Source organism: Centrocercus urophasianus, unplaced genomic scaffold (assembly GCF_019232065.1).
Source record: "Centrocercus urophasianus isolate 14NV4802_14NV808 unplaced genomic scaffold, USGS_Curo_1.0 seq_13, whole genome shotgun sequence".
NCBI lineage: Eukaryota > Metazoa > Chordata > Aves > Galliformes > Phasianidae > Centrocercus > Centrocercus urophasianus.
In genome coordinates, this window is record NW_024884475.1 from 14,039,709 (window position 1) to 14,062,933 (window position 23,225).

The 23,225-nt window shown below is 39.5% G+C and overlaps 1 protein-coding gene across 9 annotated transcripts in view; it reads right to left on the reverse strand.

Annotated features, from left to right (window-relative positions):
• Window positions 1-5,191: 5,191 nt before the first annotated feature.
• The window catches only part of LDB2 (LIM domain binding 2), a 212,676-nt gene continuing 194,642 nt past the window's right edge, over window positions 5,192-23,225 (reverse strand). Inside the window, exons 6-9 of one of the 9 annotated variants that reach the window (XM_042811786.1) lie at window positions 16,842-16,965; window positions 15,623-15,771; window positions 9,178-9,320; window positions 6,398-6,480 (exon numbers count right to left, since the gene is read on the reverse strand). In XM_042811786.1, the coding sequence (XP_042667720.1) occupies window positions 9,216-9,320; window positions 15,623-15,771; window positions 16,842-16,965 (378 nt within the window). In that variant the 3' untranslated portion in view covers window positions 6,398-6,480; window positions 9,178-9,215. Of the gene's footprint in view, window positions 6,516-9,177; window positions 9,321-15,622; window positions 15,775-16,841; window positions 16,966-23,225 lie in introns of all 9 variants that reach the window. The other 8 variants (XM_042811787.1, XM_042811785.1, XM_042811784.1 and 5 more) reach the window with 8 other exon arrangements.

The window sequence follows — 23,225 nt, forward strand, 5'->3', positions numbered from 1 at the left end:
AAGGCTGAAATAACAGCAAACCTTAGAAATGTGCTGAACAAAGCCAAGCTGACATCCCTGTCCCTGTTGACAGAAAGGTGAGTGGAGGAAACGGTTGTAAGATGCAGCAGTGGCTCTAAGCTGGTGATACAAGGCTGGGAAACCACAGCATAGTTTCTGGATCTCAATCCAGGGACAAGTGGCTACAAGCCCCACTCCTAGAATCTGAGCTTCTGTCACACTGCACCCAACGCACATCACAGGTGCGCATGATTTAAGAGCAGAGATCATCACAGAGCTGGTGAAAAACCTCTATGAAAAGACATCTGTCCCAGTTAGTTGCATTTTATTACCACCCTTTGGAAGGTTAGCAAAACCCGAGAGGAGATTTCAATGAAAACAGCTGAAAATTCCCCTTCAAAATGGAGTTTGCTATTGAAGACAGACACAAGCCCCATTATCCACCACAGTTCCTAAATTTCACACCTACTGTCTACTGAGTTTGATTTCTCTTGGCAGTCCAGGAACAACCCACCTTAGTTTTGATGGGTTTATGTGCATTTTCCTTTACACATAGCCAGAAGAAGGTGGAAGGTTAAAAACTCTGGGCAAACAAATTTTCATAAGCTATCAAAGAGAGATGAAAGAAAAATGAATTGGTGGAAAAAATAAAAAATAAAGAGCCAAACCAGCATTTGAAAGCACCAAACACAGTTCTTAAAAGCTTTTCCAGTACTCAGACCCTCCCCAACCCCCCAGGAGATCGCTGAGGGAAGACGAAACTTTATGTGATGAAATGAGAATTGCAGTCAAATGTGATTAGGAGTGTTAAATGCCTGTTTCATATCAAGCACTTGCCAAAATGTCTCCTAACGTACTTACAAAGGAGACACTAGCCTTATACATTATAACTGTTCAATACAGAATTGTACGTACTATTTCAGATTAATTCAGAGTTGTTGAGACAGAACTATTAACTAAACTAGGGCAACACACAACTTGAAACTCTCAAGAGACAGAATTCCTTTTAGCATAATATAAAATATTGCTTCCCCATACAATCTAATGACTGCTTTGCATGCCACCTTTTAACTAGCAAGATTCCAGACACTTGAGAAATATTTATATCCTCGATTTCAGTACAAATTTTCACCAAACAAACCAAACCTCAACTCAGAAAGAAAATAAATCTGAAGAAATACAGACCTTAGCTACGAGCATGGGGTTAAAGGTCCTAAATTTGGGTTCCAAAGAGAAAGGGAGTTGCACCACGTGGGCATCTATTTGGTTCAGCTGAAGCACGTTCCCCTGCTAATGGGCAGTGATTGCATTCTGCACCTGAGTTATCAGGAATACATTTAGTTACTTACCCGAACCAAAGCTCATTGTTTTCATCCAGCTCTCTGTAAAGTTGATGGAAGTGCAATTTCTTGGGGGAACTGAAGTGTTTGAGCTCTGTTATGGCTGAGTGCTTTTATCAAGTTTTTGACTCTGTATGCACAAGTGTATTCTCCTCTGATGTCATCCTTAGTACATAATGGTGTTTTAAAATGTGCTTATAGATTAAGACTACCCATAGACCCATTACAATTATTTCTTGATGTATGGGGTGTAATTCTTTTATTTCAAAAGTGAATCATAGGGTCAAAGAAGAAATGCTCCTGCAGTTAGATTGCTCTATCTCTGTTCCTAATAAAGCCTCTCCCTTTGAAAGCACTGGTACTAGTTGCTGTCATAATAACATACTAAACTAGAACAGATTTTAATGCTGTGACTATTCAGTGGTAATTAATATCTCCTAATGAAACATAGCAGCATGGACCATAAATTTGGAGACTACCAAAAGTGACTCAAGCTAAAGTTACCATCTGCCAATCTGTAATGCTAGGGTACCACCAGACTCCTACCAGAAGCACAACGACATGTTGGAGTAACATCAGATCCTCTGGATGTTAAATATTCAGTAGCTCCTCTTAACATAGGAGAAGATTTGGGCCTTAGCCTTGTACAGAAATATGCTGTCAAAAAGCAAAAACGTACATATCATGCAGCCCTACACAGTAAAACCAGCCACTGGGGTTACTGGTGCCCCAGGGCAGCTTTAATTTGGACATGCAATATATCACCATAGGACTCTATCAAAGTTGCAGTCTCAGGAAATGTTTTCAGAACTATTCAATTTCCATTAGCAATTTCTCCAGGATATATTAGGCAAAAACTGGGCTTCCTTGAATATCAGTCATTCATGCTTTCTCTTTCATCCTGCCTTTGCTAAAATGGGATTTTTCATGGAGGCCATGAAATTGCAAAATTTAGTCTGTTCTTACAGCTGGTTCCATCATTTATACTCCCTTAATGGTGTTCTGCAGCAAAAGGTAAGGAACCTCTGTCCATGCTAGTACTAGAGAACACTCTGCAGTGCCCCATATTTTGCCTTTTCACTCAGTAGTTTCCTTCCCCCTTCCTTTTCTGCGTACTTCAAGACTATTATATCTTTCGAGCTCCCTTCCAAACTGAATTACCTATGAAGCTTTTACATTCACACATATCGATGCAAAGATGGTAAAGATGCCTCCTTCCTGAAATATACCACAGAGCTGCAAATACTGCTTCTTTATCCTCATTGCAAAAAGAGAGAAAGAAGCCTTAAGAACTTAAATGTCCTTATGAGGGGTGGCTGGTGAGACTGGCTGGTGACTGGTGGTTTGGGAGCTCCCTGAGAAGCTGGCTTTGCTGACCCAAGGAAAAGAACACACAGAACAAAGCAATTCAAAGAACAACCAGGATGTACCAGTGCTTGTGATTCTAACACAGTCCAAGTTTTTTGTAATAGCATCCAGCTTAGCTATCAGTTCTCACTTGCTCACTTTACTAATTATATGATCTTGCTTTTCTAAGTAAACTTGCAGAATTTCCTCCCTGTGATTTGAGAGGGCACTTCTCAAAGCCAGCATTTCCCTCCATTTAGGTAAAGCAAACAAGAGCTTTCTCTTTGAAAGTATTTCAGCATCACGAGATAAGTTTCCTTCCTCCTTTCAATAATTGCAAGGCTCCCCAGAGGAAAGTGCCAACAACATTATTTCCTTCCAAATTCTGAAAGAGATACAATGCTCTTGTGGGTGGTGAGATTAGATTACAGCACAATTAATTGTTGGTGTCAAGCTTTCAGTTTTGAGCTCAGCCTCAGCTCTCATGGACGTGGTACTTCAGCTCACTATGATCTTTAGTCACCTTTCCCCCTTCTCTGCATGAAACAGTAAAGGAACACACAGCAGCCACAACAACCACAATGTCACTGAAAAAAAAAAAAAAACAACCAACAACCAAAAGGCATAAAGTTCAATACTTAATAGAAATGCTGTAGCTTAACCCTTCGCCCACAGGGAATGTTCCCCAGAAGAGGGTACAAGCAGATGGGAGGACATGGGACCAGAGGGTCTTTCTTGAAGAGTTTACCATTGGAACATTAAGAAAAGCCCACGCAGCGTCCAACACGTGGGGCTGGAGGAAGCAGCAATGAAGAAACCGCGTGGTCATCTGCTGTGCATAGCCAAGCACTCCATTAAGGCAGTTTTATGAATAAGTGAATAAATAAAATCAGCCAGCTCCATCTGTTATTCACTCTAACCACAATGGGGTGGATTGATAGCTTATAGAGTGGGTTTTTGAGGAGATATGGAAAAAGTGCCCTTCCAGATTAATTCAAGGACAGCACTCTAAGGAGTCTGTTACCCATTTTTCAAACGTTCTTATGTTTATTTACTGAAACAACAGGAGTAATATGACATCATAAATCTTCTAAAAATTGAAATAGTAGTGCCAGCCTTGAAAGATTAATAATAAGGAACGCCTTTTAGAGTGCGCTCATGGAAATGTAATATGAATGATTAGTGTTTCTGAACATTAGAATTACAGTGTATAATTGTAATGTTATAGCAGCTATATAGGAGCCAGTGATCCCTTAATGGAATACAGTGTGACTTTAATTATTTACATGGAAAAAATCACTGCTGATACAGTCCCTGAATGATAGACCTGCATTTTCCTATACCCTGCAAGAGTTGTGCAGGAAGAACATTGCTATCTATGCTGGTATACCCAGCCCACAGTTATTATTTATTCAGTTATAAATTCTACCCTAAAGGTAGCTATGTGCTGAGAGTTTAGATCCTAGGGAAACCAGGAATGTCTCTTAGTTGGTGATGTACTGGCACAGGCTGTCCAGAGAAGTAGTGGAGTCACCATCCCTGGGAGGTGTTCAAGAAAAAGGGAGTTGTGGCACTGAGGGACATGGTTTAGTGGTATGGTGGTGAGGCATCGATGGCTGCACTAGACCAAGTGGCCTTTCCAACCTCAGTGATTCCATGAGTCTCATCCTCAACAGCATGCTTACAAACATAGGCATGTACATTTGGGACACATTTCTGGAGAATGTATGTAAAGTCAGAAAAATAAAACAATCACAGAAAAGACCAGGAGTTGTTCAGGTGCTTTTGTAATGTCTGTAGTATAAAAAGCATAATAAAATTAAAAGCAAAACATTTCTATCCTGCATAAAAGGCAGGACCTTGTATATTCAGTGATGTGTGCCAGGAATTCCTCTCCCTGTGAGTACGGCCACCTGCAGGGAGCAACTCGCAGGTCACAACTGCCTGGGGATGATGGTGTGTGCCCCTCTGCTGCCAGCCCCAGCCGAGGGGCTCGTGCACACCAGGCTGTCTCAGAGCTGGCTGCCCCTGCCTGGAAATCTTGCTGTAGAGCCTTGCTCCCAACGAACAATTGATTTGATAGCAAAGGAAAGAAAGCATTTTCAAAATCCTCCCAGCCCCAGTCAAGGGACTCATCATAAAACCATCAGACAGAATTCAGCAGAGTGGAAATCCCTGCTCTGATAAGCCCCAGCCACGGAAGGCGAGGGAGGCCAAGTTCAGGGCGGAGGTGCTCCTGCTGGATGCCCCGCACTCCCTCGTGCCTGACTCTCTCTGCTGTTTCTGACTGACCTGTGCTGTTACACATCATTAATGTTAAAAAAAGAGCAGCTAACGAAATGGAGCTGCAAGCGGTTCACACCTGAACTACACCCTGTCCTTTTTGCTGGAAAAAATTGTAATTTGGTGAAAAACTAATTCCAGACATTCCTGGTGCGTGATCATGCACATGGGCGTATGACTTTGGCATGCAAGGAACTGTAAATGCAGTATAGAAGAGCACATTTGTTAACACAGTTTATTGGCACACTTATTGGCAAAGCATACATAAAATACAGTTGTATTATATAACACACTGACTCACTGTGTCTTTACATGATGAGTTGAACATATTAATATGTAAATGAAAAAATTAGTTTCTTTTATAAAGTTTCACATAAATACACTGGAATCCAAAAAAAGTAAAACAAAACAAAACGAAAAAAAAAAGGTTTGAGGGCTTTACAAAAATATTATACAAGAAATATACTATGAAAAGAAATAACAACAAAGCCAACTCAGATACAATAATAAAAACACAAAAGTTTTAGATTTATTAAGCTGCCCACAAAGTTAATGGATTACATGGCTTTAAAATATCTGGATCAACAGCAATTTTACAAAGCATAAACTCTCATAGGACTGGGTGTGTTTTTCCACATAAAAATATTTCTCATGTCTTTGATGAAAAAAAGACATTTCTTGTTTCAGTATTTTCATTAAATGATGGAAAGAGTATCTACTGCCATCAGCTACATGTGAATTAAAAATGCTGGATCCTTTAAATGATTAACCAATGAAAGAAAAGTCAAAGAAAGAACAAAAGTTACTTTAAATTACTTTTCCTTAGAAGCTGTTTTTTCTTTTTTTTCTGAAACAAGAAATTTCAGGTGCAAGTTGAAAAGCAGAAAATATATTACAATAGTAAAAAGTTTTACATAGTTACGTTAATGAGATCCTGAGCACTGATGATTTGGTAAAATATGGCCATTGTTTGATGAGGAAAAAAACAACCCCTAAAATAGAATGCATTGTCAGAAATTTGCCATGAGATGCTATTTAATTTTCAATTATTTTAATTGAGGTCAGTGCCAGTATCATGTTGTATGTGAAAGCTTCCAGGAAACGTATATGGAAGCTTATACAAGATTTTTCTCCAATTAAAAAAAAAATCAGATAGATTTAGGTTAGAAATAGATACTGTATCCATTGAAATTTTCTTTAAATTGTTTTGAAGGATGCTGTGAAACAGTAATTAATAACCCATTGACATAGGTGGCAGTGGGTACTGCTGCAGAATAACCTATTGGGAAGCTTGTGGTGTGGGGTTTTCAGATTTAGTCTCCTGGTTAGCAGGAGGTTTGCTGTTCCACGGGCTGTTATTTCCCAGTGCAGGTGAATTGTTGAAATCTTCTTCATCATCCATGCCATTTGCTGCATCATACTGTGTATTCTCTAATCTAGTGATAAGCCTTTCGTCTTCATCTCCAAATTCGCCTCCCATCAGAGTTGGTTCTCCCACCACCATCACATCCTGTGAACAGCACCCAATATTTGTTATATGGAAACCTTGAGAGAGAAAAAATCAACTTAAAAAAATTGTGTTAGAGAATTTGCATCTCTTAATTTTGTGATATTTGAACAACAGAGTTAAAAGTGCCTGCACAGTAGGAACCAGGAGACAGGCTTACATTTTCTTTCTAGTTTAAGTGAAATACCATTAACACAACATCTCTCTAGCTGTGTGCTCGTGGCTCAGGATCTCAGGAGCCCCAGAACAGAAAAGCAGGTAAACTCAATTTTTTTTTAGGAAAACAAGCAGGCTATGAAACTGCCTTAACGTCCTGCTTGAGGAATTTAGGCTTTATTCAGCCTCTCTTTTCTGAGCCATTTCATATGGAAAGGCACCAGGGTGCTTCTCAGTTGCTACGCATATTTTAAAACTAGTTTTAAAGAAACCACATTTCTTATCCTTAGATTTTTCAAATGTGGAGCACGGCACTCTAATAAAGATGGTAACTCTCTTATCCTTAGCCAGCCAAGCCCTTTTACGCATCCAATATACTTGACATTCTGCTACTTAATTATGGTAATTAATTTAGGTAAAGTTTTCGATAAAAACAATGTTCACACTGATTTGACAATTTGCATAGCTAATTAAGTCATTAGCAAAAACCTGCTGATTGCCAACAAGCCCTGAATTTACCATCTGTTATTTCATGGTGCCTGTCACCTAACTCCATGTAGGCAACCCTGCCGCCAATCTGTGCAGTAAGAGGACCAATCTGTCCAGCTGGTATCGTAAAAGGAAGATGAAGAGGGCTAATTATAATTACACTGATGAAGCTAGTAGTCATCAAAAACTGAAGCATGCAAGAAAGAAAGGATTCATCTAACCACTGCTTTAGGTACAAATTGTCCTTCCATGAAAACAAGTAAACCGCCTACTGTACTCCAGTGCATCGCAGATTTGCTGCAGTAAACCTAACCAGCATGGGATAGAAAGGTGCAAACTTGAGATTGGAAAGCAAAGGTGCAAAGCCAGCGAGCTCTCTTGTTCTCTCTGAAAATTAGGCTGCTGTGCTAGCCACTACAAGAAGTATGTGGGATGCGTATTTTCATGCAGCTCAAGTGGCAGGGCATCAGGTAACATTTGGCTAAAGTGCAGTCATTCCAGATGTCTAGCTTTGTACCTGCTGATTTAAAAAGCCCTTCACAGAATCCTAGAGAACAACAGATTCATATTTTAAAGGATCTGTTCCTTCTTATGAATGTAGAAGCATTTGTGAAAAGGAAACAGAAGACAAATGCTTACATACAATGCTTTTTGTTAAAATCTTCTATATACTTAATTCCCCACAAAACAATACAAATCACTGCCTCTATTTATGCTGCTTCTTGATATCCCTTAGCAAAGGCTGACATGCTACAGAAGAATGTTTATATCACATCTTCAGCCTGTGCTACGTGACAAATTTGTGAGTAGATGGATGCTGCTGCATGATATCTTTTTACATTCTCTACATTTTGTTACTCCACCTATCCATAAAATCCTTTGTTAAATCAAACACACATAGCTTTGCAACATAGAAGTTTAAAAGACAAAGGTGTTTATAACCAAAAGTCTCTTCTAATTCATTTCATCCCCCTAAACAACAGAGAATGTGTAACGTGCACTGCTGAAGCAGACCTGACCTCAAGGCATTGTGAGAGCATTAACAACAAGAGACCTGGTAGAGAGCAAATTGGATCGGAGCGTGCAGTGATACGTCAGGCAAAAAGGACCGCAGTGACTGAGATACAGAATCACAGACCGAGGTGGCAACATCTCTTTTACTTCAATGCTCGTGAGCATGGACCCTGATGCTGCCTCAAGTTCTCTGTGTTGCCATACCAGGAAGAGGTCAGCAACTTGGATGAAACTTAGAGAAGTGCATCAAAAATAACTGAGGGCTAGAAAAGCTGGCTGGGGAGGCTGTGGAGAAGAATTAACTGCATATTGCATTGACCAAATGACTGGGAGGGGTAAATATCCTTAATAGCTGCTACTGCTGAAAGGAAGAGTATCATCAGTTCAGGCCAATCTGAAGTACTAGGGCACTAAGATGACATTAAGTAAATGAAAACGTAACCCCCACTGATAAGACAATATTCCTGTTGCTGAGAACTGCAGACTGAGGATTAATGACCCCAGTAGAATAGTGCTAGCTTCACTGCTTGGGTCTCCTCACAGTGGACTGGGAAAAACCTCAATCTGCAGTAGGGAACGTCTGTGCATCAGTGGGGAGATAGTCAGTGACCTTGGAAGTATTTCCATCTCTAATTTCTCAGGCTCTTTGCAAACATTATTCCTTAATTTAATGACACCCACTGAGAGGACAGTTTGCACTTATATTTCTCTCCATGCCTCTGAGTCTTTCTCTCTCTCTCTCTCTCTGGGAATTAAACTACAATTATATTGAGGTTAGCTGAGTTTTCCCTCATTCTATTTAAGAAACAGATATCACAGCATTAGTTACAGGACATTAAAAGTATATATATATCTCTATATATGTATATTCTTGACAATCCTGCTGCTTATACTATGTCAGGCAAAAATACTTTCTCAGGAAGCGCACATGCTGGTTCCTCCCCAGAGAGGATTCTGCTCCTCAGACTGAAAAGCTGAAGACCCCACCGAGTGTACCCCATTGAACCTCCACTCACTAATTCCCGTGCAATGACCACCAACCTCTGAGGAGGACTGGAAGTGACTCCTTTTAGAGCCCCTCAATGCTTCTCCTTAAATTGGCCAGTGGGGGTCACTGCTGTTGAATGACACAAGGCTCCATCCCTCCCAGGGTTGAGGCTGCAGCTCTGGAGTGCTCCTAGCTCCTGCTCATGGAGTGAGAAGCAGAATCCAAGAATTAAACCCTAGTCTCTTGCACGGCAGCAAACACTGCTATGGCCTAGTTATGGTAGCATATATTTGACTAGATTAGTTTAAAAAAAGATTTAGACTGTAGTCACTCAATCTTATTAATTCACTCTGTGATTAGAAACAACATTTTTGGTCAAGGAATGTCTCACGATAGTAAAGTGAAGTACAGTGAAGCACTGTAAATAATGCAGTGGCTGTTTTACAGTATCCAATATAAATGTATTATTTTATATTATAACCACAAAGCAGCTTTCATTTATATCACACCTTTCATCCTGCAATATCCCTAATTGCTATCCAAACTTAAATTGATGCACATAAACTACACACAGATCACTTCAGGCACAACTCAAATGCAAGCACTACTATTCAACAGACCCGTCATTTCTCAGGCTTCCACCTTTTTGTACCTAGCCTCAACATTTAGCTCCGCGATACCCAGTTATATAACTGGACTTTTTAACTTGGGATTTTAAAGATAATCCTGTAACTGATCAATGCCTTACTTGTATATGGAGGTTAAAAAAAAATATTACAGTGAACGATGTAAAATGCCAATCTTTGCTTTGCTATTTTATTTTGCTTTGCTGTTAATTTGCTTTGTTAATATGTAACCCAGCTCAGGTGTCACAGTCCTCAGAAGTACACAAACAGTGCTTCACAAGCCTGAGATAACTAAAAACACCTGAAACTATTAAGTAGAAGTTTTAAACAAGCCTCACACTACAAGGACTGAAAGTTGTACAAGTTTTAGCAGCCAGAACATCTGTAAGTGCAAAGTTAAAAGAAGAAAGGTATCTCTTCCTTATTTTTTTTTTAGTTTTAGTGGTGATTATTTTAATAATTGACTTTGTAACTTCTTGCCACAAAAAATATTAATTACTTAGAGCCCCACTGTTGCCTTCCATAGTAATGGTCACTATCTCCAAGATAAAAACATCAGACTGCCATTCGTGTTGAAATGATCTGTAGAAACAGAACTGACATTTTAATTAGGTTTCAGAGTAAACACTTTCTAGAGGAAAATGGTTATCTTTCACATCTCATCACAGTCCTCTCTGTTAACTTGACATTCTGGTCTTGTTTGGTACATTTTTCTTAAAGTGCAACAACTGGAAACCAATTTGCTCACTCTCGTCTGCTTAAGGCAAAATCTTAGATTCCGAATTGCACTGTTCTGAGACACAGTATAATTTCTGACACTAATCTTCTAGCCCTAGAACTGCAGCTTCTATAGTACAACATCCATTACAAAGCACCTGAACCTACCCCCTTTTTCTGAAACATGTAAGAGATTGTATTGCTGCCTTTCACGTTAGCAGTTTGTTTATGGATTTGGCTTTCTGAGGAGCTTACAAAGAGCTACAAAGAGAAATAGAGATTATAGATGTATGTAACTCATTTAAAGAGAGCAAGGGGGCTCTAATTAAGACTCTGGATGTAACGAAGAACATTTGATTTACTTAGTGGCATGTAGTGATGCTTTATTCTTTTCAACAGAAATGATACTGGGTTCTTGATTACAGTATTACACGCAACAGGATCTTCATTAGTAAAGGAAAGCAAAATCCACCTATTAGTTCTATAGTATTCTAGAGCAATGGTTCTTACAATTTGCAAGAGTTGTGGACTGTTGTCAAATTTCCAAATTCAAGTAGATTAAAATGGATCAATATGAACTGTTTTTATTAAATTTAATTGAAAGTGATTTTTAATGTGTATCTCTGTATGGACATCAAATAACCTGTAATCCACAAATCACAGTGTACATGGCACTTGTCTGCATACAAGAGTCTGGTCTTAAAAGACGGTTTCATATGAAACAGAAGAATACAAAAAAAAGGAAAAGGAAATCAGATCTCAACCTGTGAAGAGTCAAGAAAACAGAGCAAAGACATGGAAGAATATTGCAGCTAGCTTCAAATATTAGAGGAAATACATAAAGTGTAAATGATAAATGATGACTCATCCAAATTAGATAACTAGCTTTCTTTGAAATTACAGGAAAGATAACATTAGAAAGACAAGCTTTGCATGACCCTTGCAAGAGGAGTCTTGCCTATCTTTGCTCTCTGTTTGGAGGAAAAAGGTAATCCCAGTAACAATGGGTTGACATTTTTCCAAAAATTAGATATGATCAAGATCAGGAACAAACGTGAGAACAGTTCTAATAAATGGAATTTACTGAGACTAAGACAGATGAGTGGACAATTTCCAGATCCTTGTTTTGTCCAATCTCTCTACACTCTAAACAAAAAGCAGTACATCTGTGGAAACACTGGAAGTACCCAATCCACACCAATGGGAGCCTGAGAGAAGCAAACTGCTGGTGAGAGAAATATCTCAGTATTTATGCTCCTGGATGGACTTCAGTGGCATTTGGCTCTGATTCCAACGCGCTGCAGCATATTGGCTCAGCATCTATGGATTCAAGTCAAAAGAATCACTGAACAACTGAAAGGCCAACCTACACGAATTCTGCAGTGTAATCATGTAGCACACTGGCTAACTACATTTGTCTGAAGAAAGCTCCCAGTATGAAGGAAAAGTGTGAAACAAGGGATTTGAGAAGAAATAGCCCCATTGAAAAGAGAAGATGCTGAAGGTCTGCAACCAATAGCATGAGATCTAACATAATCACAGAAGCCGTATTATAAAGAAAAATAAGTACAATAGAGTGCAAGTGACTGTCAGAAGGGCAAAACACTGCATTTTATTTAGCAGAGCTGAGGAAGTATAAAAAATCTAGAGATATGAGGACAGCATGAGACTGACCCTGTTGAAATTACTGATGAGAGGGAACATGCATATCTACCCACTGTCAGAGACCCTTAAGATAATTTTGAGGACTGTGTCATTAAAGATGTATCAGAACGTGTCAGCACAGTCAAAGTGCTAAAAAATTTAAGGCAAAAAAAAGGGACAAATGATACTGACTGATTAGGTTTCAGCAGCTGAACTTCAAGGTGCAGCACTAAACTCACCTACACATGGAAATACAATGCAATGATTTCTCTTTCTGGGCTTGGACTTGTATTGTCATTACGGTCCCTGCTTGAAGAACAGACCAGAAAATACACAGGTAGAGGGAATGGCAGAACCTCCTATTAATGAAGAAGCAGCTATTTAAGATGAATACAGCTAGATATCAAACTTTGCTTAGCACTATGTATTTATCTGAAGATCTGCAAGGTGCTATGGAGAAAATGAGAAATGTCTGAATATTCAAACTTTGTCATGGCCAACAGTACTTCAGCAGCAGCTTCCAAGTCACTGTCCTGAAAATTTACAATTTGCCTTTCCAGAAGTGAAAACCTCATTACAGAAACACAAGCTAATGGTGTGAGTGAGAAGACTGGATGAGAGAATATTATGGTATGTTCAGCTACTTCGTAGAGTGTACATAGCATTACTGTAGAAGCAAAACTGAATGATTATTAATGTTCTAAATCAAGAAACATTACATAGAGTAGAGGTCAAGGAAACATTCTCTAACCATGCTTAATTTACTATCAAAGAGAAAACAACATAGAAGCATAAAATGGACAGGAAATTAGATTCTACTATGGTGGAAAGGCTATCTTTGCTCGCTGGAAAGAAATCATTGGAGAAAAAGAGAAAGCTTACATCTGGACTACATGATTTCATATTAATGCAGATGTGGCACAAATATGAGCTCATTTCTGGGGTTCTCCAGAAATGATGATGGGAAAAATGGAACTGGAACTAGCTAAGTTCATGTGAGCCATGTGGACAGAAGCAGTGATTTCATTCCTTTTCCCTAATAACACTTTTAATGTGGAAAGCAAATGATTTCAGAAGTTGAAAGCTTTCCCATGTTTCAAGATATCTTCAATTGCATATAAGGAAAATAAACCACTAAGTACTAACTGATTCACTGAGGCAAAGTTAAGAGAATGAAACAGAGTATCTCTCTTATGAAGATAGATTGAACAACATGACTGGACAAGAAGAAAACTAAGAGGGGATTTAGGTTAGATGTTAGGAAGAATTCCTTATTCAGGGAGTGGTGGGGCACTGCAGCAGGTTGCCCAGAGAAGCTGTGGATGCTCCATTCCTGGAGAAATTCAAAGCCAGGGTGGATGGGGCCCTTGGCAGCCTGAGCTGGTGAGTAGCAACTCTGCCCATGGGAGGGGGTTAGAAGTAGATGATCTTTAACCCTTCCAACCTAAGCCATTCTGTGATTCTATAAAACAGAAAGCAAGTTAATGCTGTCTGCTGCTAACTTAGCAGCAATAGCATGTCTGCTGTAAGAAGGCTCGCTTGAAAGAATGCATAATTTCGAAGAAACACAGTAACATCTCCCTGTTTAACTGAAAAGTGTTGAATAGTTTTACACCAAAATATCATACCACTAAAATTATTTTGAGTTCTGTCTATCCTACAGATTTGCCCAAAAATCATTTCCATCTGGTTTGCTATCTTTGCCTTGGGGAAGATGGGAAGAACTGCTGGTATGTCAAATCAAACAGCTAAGTATTTTCCACTGTGCTAAGCAGAAGAGTCCTAAAAATGGAACCTGATCCTCCATAAAAGCAGAGTTTGGACCATCTCACTATTCTGCTATGGGAAGCAAACAATACTGAAAAAAACAAAGCTACTCAGCTTCCTAAAAATCAGAGATGACTGAAAATCCATACCTCATGCCATGATGAACTTCATCATGATGTCTCAGATGAGCAGCCTTGACTGCTACATCTGTCAGGAGTAGCTTCTGAATACCTGAATCAGCTTGAGTATCAATGGGAGGGACAGACAGCTATCAGAGGGCCCAATTACACTCAAATGTATGAGTACACATGGCTGCAACTGAGGCCAACAAAAGTCAACAACACCTCTCCTGGGAGAGCAGGCCTCAGAGAAGCAGGGGTCAGACTCTGCTTGTGCTGAATGAAGCTCAGGGCAGAGAATAGCCAAGATAAAGTGATCTTCCTGACATTCAAACTTGGAGACAGCAGGGAATCAGGAGGTTGCTCAGTTTTATGCCTAATTGCTGTTTTCTTGTAAATATGGTTGATCATTGATCAAAGGGATTTCTGGCAGACAATCAGTGAGACAGAGTCGCCTGTACCATAAGCAGATCAGGTAGCTGACATTCTGACTGCTTCGTGCTGCCAGAAAAGCCCGGAGTTGCCTATGTTAGGGAAAAAATCTGACTCTAGATATAGGAGCCATGTGAAAATTTTAATACGACAAGGAGAAATTATGAGTTTAATGTACTGAAACTCCAAGCTGTTGAAAGCTAGTGGATTGCTGAATTGGTTGCTAAACAAAAACCTTCATCTCATTTCACCAGTGTTAGTCTAGTCCTCTTTTTCATCTGGGTATTCAGGTTTTCTAGGAAGTGCCTGCTTCACGCTGACAAAAGGCCTGTATTCTTTGTCAAGCTTCAGAAGAGACCTCGCTCTTTCCTATCTGCTGATCAGAAATCCAATAAAAATCCCTGCATGTTATCCCCGAGATACCACTTTATAGTTCCTATACTACCAAATTAATCTCCCTAGTTTTAAAATGCATGAGCTATCTTCTTATTGATTAAGCCACATTTTGTCACAATTCAGGGTCAGATTACCCCTATATTGTGACTAAGGCAATAAATGTGATATCATTAAAACAACAGGAAATGACTTGGTGTTTCCCTACTTAATTAGGATGCCAACAGTTGCAGCTAGCAGGGTGAATAAACAGACCCATATTCAAAGGGATCTACCTTCTGTAAATGGAGTGGTTTGATATAGAGATAACATCTGCAGGCAAATTTACTCAAAACTTGTTCTACTTCAGCAACTGAACTCATCACCAATTAGAGACGAGGTACTAATGGAGAAAGATGAGCAATCTGCTCAGGTATGGTAATCCTGCTGCACAGGGGCTCATTCTCACTTAGCAGTGGGTGGGTGGACATCTTCAAGACACTCTCAATGCTCAGACTACAATTGAAAACACAAAGCCCAGTTGAGTCCTGCCACCACTGGAAAAACTCCTACGGGTGAGTTGGCCCCAGCGCTGAAAACTCAATTCTACTGCTCAGGATAGCCCTGTGTGAGGGTTGGTCATTAAAGATGCATTGAAGAATGGCTTCTTCACACCTCCTCACTAATTCTCCAGCTTCCATGGCATACTATGCAAGGTTACTTTTTGCCTGTTACAGTTTTGCTCAAGAATGCACCTTCTTTACAAAGAAAGAATTTAAGCACTGTAAGTGATTCAGGCCTAAAAGGAAAGTGAGACTTACAGGTACCTGACTTGATAGACTCAGGTTTGCAGCAGCTGACTTTTTCTTGCTGTTGGTACTATTTGCGTTGTTCCCAGCACTGCTGTTTGAAGTGCTGCTGGTAGAGTTTTTCCTTTTTCTCCGTTTGGTTGTCGGTTGTCTTGTGGGTTCTGCTGCAATAGAAGGGTAAGAAGCAAACCCAACGGTAGATATTGTAAAGTGTTTCAGAAGCGCTGAAATATTTTTTTACCTTGTTTTAAATTCACAAGTTTACTACCAGTAGTAATAGTAGTAGTAGTAGATATGAACCTTAGAATAATACTTGAACCAAAGCCAGTGGTTTCTGCTTTCAATTTTGTGTAATAGACAAAGTTCATTTTTCCAGATTACCTATAAAGATATTTGAAAGTATTTTACTAGTGGGAGCATCATGGTAACAATCAGGAAATTCAAAGGCGCTGTGCAGCTTGCTAAGAGTTTTGCTAACCAAAAATCCAGGTCCTGTTCTGATGTAGTCACAGTTTCAGCTGCCCCAGCCAGAGACAAAGGGACAAGGCAGCCTTCCGCCCTGATGGCTGCTATTGATACAGTCTATGAGCAAGTAGCATGTAATTTCCTTCTAATTCTGATATGGGCTTAATCTTTACAACTGACACTTGCAAACAACATGTTAAAGAGTGCTGAATGCCATTTCTTTGTGAATCTTCCAAACTTAGACCGAATCAGGACAATTACATAACTTCTATCAAGGTGGCAGCTGCGCTTTTCAAAATTTGCATTTGGCATCTATGTGAATGGTCCAAAATACACAGAACTTTAATAATCTGAGAAAAGGGAGAACTACTTTTTGAGGTTTAAGAGACTAGGTCCAGGCCTGTAAATAGCATTATATGGGTCTCAAAGACAATTAGTTATGAATTGTTGCTCAGACTCACAGCAGGAAGCTAAATTACACAAACTATGAATTCTAATGGAGTCAGTAAGCACTATGCATTCTATCTACACTTTTTTGGTACTAATTTATATCCTGTGCATTTGAATGTTTGCATCTATTGTTCTTGCCTCATATTATGTTGCATCACACTGAAATCATGGACAATCAGAATCATTTTCAAGAATAATTCTGGAGCAATGCTAATTGCTATTACTTCCCTTTGCAAGTAGATTTGCAGCAAAATTTCTCAGTGTTCTTATATTCTCTTAATTATAAAATAAATAAAATACTGGAAATCAAACATACCTGGTGGGGCCACCATTCTCTGCCATTTTTGAAACAAGCAAGTCTTCAAGCAGTCTCGAGGACTCAGATTGTAAGTTTTATGTCTTGACATCAGTTCCTGCATTGGCTCCAGTATTACACACAACTGGAAGAAAAAAATCAAAATCGAATGATTTCATCTGACGAGAGATTCAGTGGATTAGTATTTACATAGCTGGAAAGTACATCCTTGGCTTTTTTGTTTGTTTGTTTGTTTTGCCCTTTGTAACACAGCATGCCTCATATGGCTCAGTTCAATCTGCACTGCAATTGCAGGATCAAAATTCTGAACTTAGAAAACTTTTGCTCACTATTTGACATCTCAAGTATTAAAACCAAATAAAAACAGATAAACTTCATCTCTGGTCTTCCAGACTACACAGATTTTCATGCTTGATTGGCAAAGTTACAAAGGTGAATTAATAAATCATAAAATGCCCACAGCAAGTTATCATTCCAGTATAGCAAACATACACACAGTGATATTCTAACCTCCTGCACCCCACAATAAGGTTTTCTCAGGAATGAGGGCTGTAAAGGCAAGCTTTTATCTTTCAGTTCCACGCAAAATAATTCAAATAATTTTGCTCTCTTCTTGTTATGAGGACTGTACATTCTCTTCCCATCACATTAATGACATTTCCAAAAAAAAAAAAAAAGCATTTTATTTTCCTTGTCAGCTTGAATGCTCTATTATGTTGAAGCTGAAAATTTCCTGAAGCAAACCCTCTCTCCAAAAACAGTTGATTCTTATATATTTTCTATCTGCTCACTTAATAATTAAAATCACTGTTCACTGCTTTTTGCTTCTGTTAGCACAGTAGATCTAGCATAAAGGACAGTGGGCTGGTTTCTATTCCCTCCTGTTTATCACCACAGAATCATTTTCAATCAGTTAAACCTTATGCAAAGCCCCAGAAGAGAACAGAACTGCACATATGTAACCAAGGGCTTACTCTCATATGCAAAATCCTTGGTTTTTGGTTATCCTACATGTGAAAAAAAATCTGTATTGGCCCCTAGCTTCTACTTGAAATTTGCAAGGCTGACACATAGGAAGAAAAGGTTCCTTCCTTGTTAACTGAGCACATTTGATAAAGAAATAGCTGACAGAGAATAAACATGGATCCCACATGTCATTTTCAGAGGTATTTTCGAAGCAAAACTGCATTTAAGAGCAGGGGAAGGTTTGGCTTTTTACCAATAGGAGTAGGGCAACAAGTTGGTCAAGTTAGCAGAGGTTAAAATGGCCACTGCAAAAAAAAGGATAATGTAATTTGACTCTTATTTTGTGCAGCAGTTCCTTACTGAATTTTAGTAGGTCTTGCTGAAGGTGCACCTTGGACTTATTTCAGCAGGCAAGGTTTTCTTCTGTGCTTTTACAAACATGTAAGATATGAAGCAAATTCCTTTCTCTGGGATGCATAGCTGATCAAAATTTGTCCCATTCTCCCATGCATACTCACTCTCATTTGTATAGATGGAGATTCCAAGCATGCAGGAAAAACAGCTGAAAAGGAGCTGCCATGAGGACAAAGAGATGAATTCAGCATCTAAATATTGTTACGTATTGGCACTACCACCAGATGAGCCTTTCATTAACAGCAGTTAAAACAGATAACATAAAGCAGCAGGCAGAATGAAGAGCTCCAGAATGAGGAATTACTTATTTTCCAACTGCAGAAATTGAATCTGCAATTGCTTCATTGACTTTTTTTTCTTACATGGGCTTTTTACATATATTTTTGTACACAAGCATCTGCAAGGTAACAGACAGAGAGCCGCTATCAGATTGTGCACACTGGGCTCAGACTTTCCTCTGGTACAACAGTCTACCAAAAATTAAGAGTATCAGGTTCTAAAATGCACATGGGACTCAGTTTATGCAGGGAAAGAAATGATATATTTTGAGTTCTTATTCAATTTATTCTGTAACCTGCAGGCACTACCTGAAGTTTTGGGTGTGTGTAAGAGAGGCATTTGTGATCGTAATTGACACTATTGCTTTGGTTTTTAAAAATCTGGGTTTCTGGCAGGGTTGTCTAAGTTGTCTCATTATGCACAGATACTAACTAGCATGGAAAAGATAGCTGTGATAATTCTTAACAAACTAGTCAGCCTGGGCAGAACACTCACTCACAGAGCTCTAACGCTGCTAGGACTAAAAGTAAATACACATGTAGGGACTTCCAAGATTTCCTTAGGGACACTTTATACATGACACATTTACTTTTCTATATATATTTATTGTTGGCAACAAAGAGAACATTTCTGCTTTATCATCTGGCAGTGATGTTTCCTATTGTGTACAAACTAATGTGCACTAAGTGCTTCGCAGTCACTGCTGTCTGTGGATCTCTAGGCTAAAAAAGCAGGCGGAGCCTGCCTACAATTGCTTTCATTTCAAACACAAGATTAAAATTGGATACAAACCCAAAACATAGCAAGACCTGACTGAAGTCACACACATGGATTCAAAATGTTGAGCACTGGGGCCCCTGCACTGGGACATGGACACTTTATCAATTTCTGGATCACAGAATCACAGAATCACACAGAATTGTAGGGGTTGGAAGGGACCTCCAGAGATCATCGAGTCCAGCCCCCTGCCAAAGCAGGTTCCCTACACCAGGTATTCAGGCTCGCATGAATTCCTCTTCTGGTTCTGGGGCTGGGGAATTCTCAACCAGTTTCTCCCTCTGAAGAGAGAGAAACAAATTCTAGGGTCAGCTTTGGATGCCTGAATAATAAAAGGGTAATGTTCTCTACAGTGAGAAGTCCATTTTAAATGCATCTAGCTCATGTGAATTGGACACAAATGTAAAGGGAACTAGATTAACGGTGATTGATATTAAATCTCACAGTCTTTTTCTGTGCCCTTTGAGACCTGCCCAAAAGGTAATGTGACTCAAAACTAAATCCCTGAAAGAGGAAAAGACCTTGGTCCGATCCTAAGTCTGAGGTACCTGCCAATGATAATCTGTGTCTTGTTTTTTTGCAAAGATATAGACAAAAAATGCAGGGAGAAGATGCATTTAATATACGGGTTGGCCAAAACCTCAGAAACATCAAACAGCTAAGGCTGGAAGGGATCTCGAGAGGTCACTGGGCCCAAGCTCTGCTCCAGCAGGGACACTTGCCCATGACTGAGCTCTGGTGCCTGCTACCTCCAGCTGCTGATGAGCAGGGCAGCTGGCAGACAGCTCTGACTGTATCGTTTTACAAAGCGACTTCTTAAAACAAAGCTAACAAAATGTTTTACATACTCTTACATTCATTTGCATACAGAAGAAGCCCGAGGCTTTGACTGCCTATTCCCCACAGATCGCCCTGTCTCACTCTAAGATTCCTTTTCAAAATATCTATTTCAACATTTTTCAAGGACTGGATAATATTAAAATGTACAATCTTTTACTGTAGCACTATAATAATAGTATTTTGAACACCAACAAAACCAATCCCTTTTGCAAGCATTTTCTGCACAGCTCAGAACCAGTCACCCAGAAAAATACCCTACAGACTTAGAAGACTTCAGTGCAGTGACAGTGTATGATCATGGGAATAATTTCTAATTTCTAGGGACCCAGAACTTTTAATAGCAGTGCTTGGCAAGACGAAGTTAGACATTTCCATGCTCCACACCTAGACAACACAAGAGGTGGGGCTCATTTGGCTGCAAACAGGGTCTAGTGCCAGCTAAAATGCCATAGGTTATGCTGGATTTGATTCAGCTGATCTCTCCTGCTGCCCAAGACACAAGGCTCTCTGTGGATGTTTAAGGCTCTAGAAGCTGTCTTTAGTGCCTGGGCAATGGAACTAAGTCTAAGGTTAAAGGAGAAGATATGCTCCTTAATAGCTTTTGAAATATCTTTTGAAATGTTCTTACGAACAAAGATCATAGTAGAGAATACACTTTCCCTCTGCAGTGCTAGAAGATACTGAAATAACATGGCTCCTAATAACCCAAAATGATTAGAGTTAGTTTCCAGGCATGTTCTGCTATTTGAACTCATCACCGTGATACCTGACCATTGCTGCAGTTTCACTGTGAAGAGCTGAGGGCAGGATTTGGTCCTAGAGAGGATTACAGCACTTTACAGTGCAAGAAGTCGCTGGCATGGGAAGTTTATGTTCTTGGGTGCCCAGCATACACTGGGCACTGTATATGCATACATTTTGGTGTTGTATGGAGTATCAGTGAATTTGGTAGAGTTCCACATGGATCCTACGGACAATTCATCAATTACAGGGCTCAGATCCAGCTTGAGAAAATGGTAATGTTATACCCTTGGGGCTCAGGGAAGTGAAAGTAGGGAACATAATAAAGCACATGGCTTTTTGCATTAGTAAAGCACACATCTGGAAGGATTTGATTTATTTTATTTTTGTAATGACTTTTCTTTTTAGAGGAGAAGACTAGAATTTATAGGTTTCAGAAAGCAGTGTGTTTTAGGAAGGGAGTTATATGAGGAGATACCAGAGGCATTGCAGACAGGAGTCAGAGGGTTCTGAGAATATGGATCCACATGTAATTTCCTGTAGGGCTTCAGTTATCAGCAGAGCCAAAATCTGCCTGTGTAAGTAAGGGGTCAGATTCAGCTCAGAGATCACTCTAGCCACACCAAGAATGTATTCAGCTTTGTGAATTTTGTTCTGATGTTGGCTTTCTGTTCTATTCTGAGAAGAGATTTCTGTTCAGATAGCAGTAAGGATTAGCAGAAAGACCCACATGGAAGTTCTCTTCTACCTTACTTTTGCATGGCATACGTAAGCTTACATATCCTATCACTAATTTAATTTCTGTGTGCACTCTCAGGGAAGCCTCTCGTCTCCACCAGAATTTTCCCAATTGTTATAGTGAGGGTCTGACACACTCCTGATGAGGATGCTGCAGTTTTGCCAGCTCTGAGCTGCAGGTGGCAGAGCTGACCCAGCTAACAAGCTCTCCCCCTCCACACAAGCTACGGAACACAAAAGAACTGCATCGTTTCAGTCGTTCAATGCCTTTTGCATTTTAAACAGAATTCAGACTTGAGTGTTGCAATACTTACGTGGTGAGACTGACATAATCACCACGCCAGTTTCTTTAAAGAAGGAAACACATTTGGCACAGGACAGCCAATGAGTCCCAATCTACCAAAAGAAGCCATTTTTGAGAACTGTATCTTCCCAACATTAGCAGTTTTGCCCATATAAAGCAAAAGTTTCACTAGCAACAAGCAAATAACAGAATTATCTAAAAATTCATGTCGATGACACTTAAAAACACTAATGAACGATGAAGTAATTTCAGCATTTTTGAATCAAACCAGAGAGGAACCTAATGGCAATGAGAGCCTTTACCGAAGTTTTATGAAATCTAGTCTTAACTCTTTGATGCTTGAAACTTTTCCTGGTTTAATGCCTGCATTAATCATTTGAAAACTATGGAAACTGTTGAATAGCCAGAGCTCACAGAGATTTACAACCCTTCATAAAAGTGACAACATTTCAATAGGAGTGTTAGTCACTGTCTAATGTTCAGGTAGGATGTTGATGGTGAAACTACCCCTGGAACAGATGCTGCAGCCTTGAACGGGTCCAGTGTTTTCTTTCAGAGCTCAGTTTTTTCTCTTCCACGAGATTCAGAAATATTAACTAACAAGACTGAGCACAATGGTATTTTATTTCTATGCTGAGATTCAGCCTTTCCTCTGCATACCCTATACATATGCTAAAGACAATAGCTCCAGTTAACGTTGCCAATGACATTCTGGCCCCAGTGTATTTCCCTGGGAAAGGTCTCATTGACTTCAGCAGAACAGAACTTTGGAAAAGAACTGAAACATCTTTGCGTGCTGTTTTATGGATTACTACACATACAGATTTTTGGAAGCCCATGGCATATTACTGATACAGCTGCAGTGAGGAAGGGACACAGAATAGGTATTTTTTCAGCCACTGTAGAAGAGCAGTACCTGAAGGTCTAACTTGCAAGAGCAATGCCAAGGCACTGTGCTCTGCACTCCTGGCATTATGGTAATGAAACAATAATGCTTTGCTGCAGTCCTGAATACAGTTCATTCTCTGGAGTTAGAAACAGGGGAGGTTTATAGCAGAGTTTAAATTTCTCTGCTCATGCTCACTTTTCAGAATTAATGGAAGCATCATTCTCCTGCAGAACAGAGGGAGGAATGAAAATTTCCTAGGAACATATTGCTGCTTCTTTCACTGGCCGACTTGCAACACACTGCCAAAAATAGCTTGTGTTTTTTAAGAATCACATGTGAATACAGAACATTTTCATCTTAAAAACTATCTTTGTTTTCCATTAACAACATCTTTTCTTTTCTTTTCTTTTCTTTTCTTTTCTTTTCTTTTCTTTTC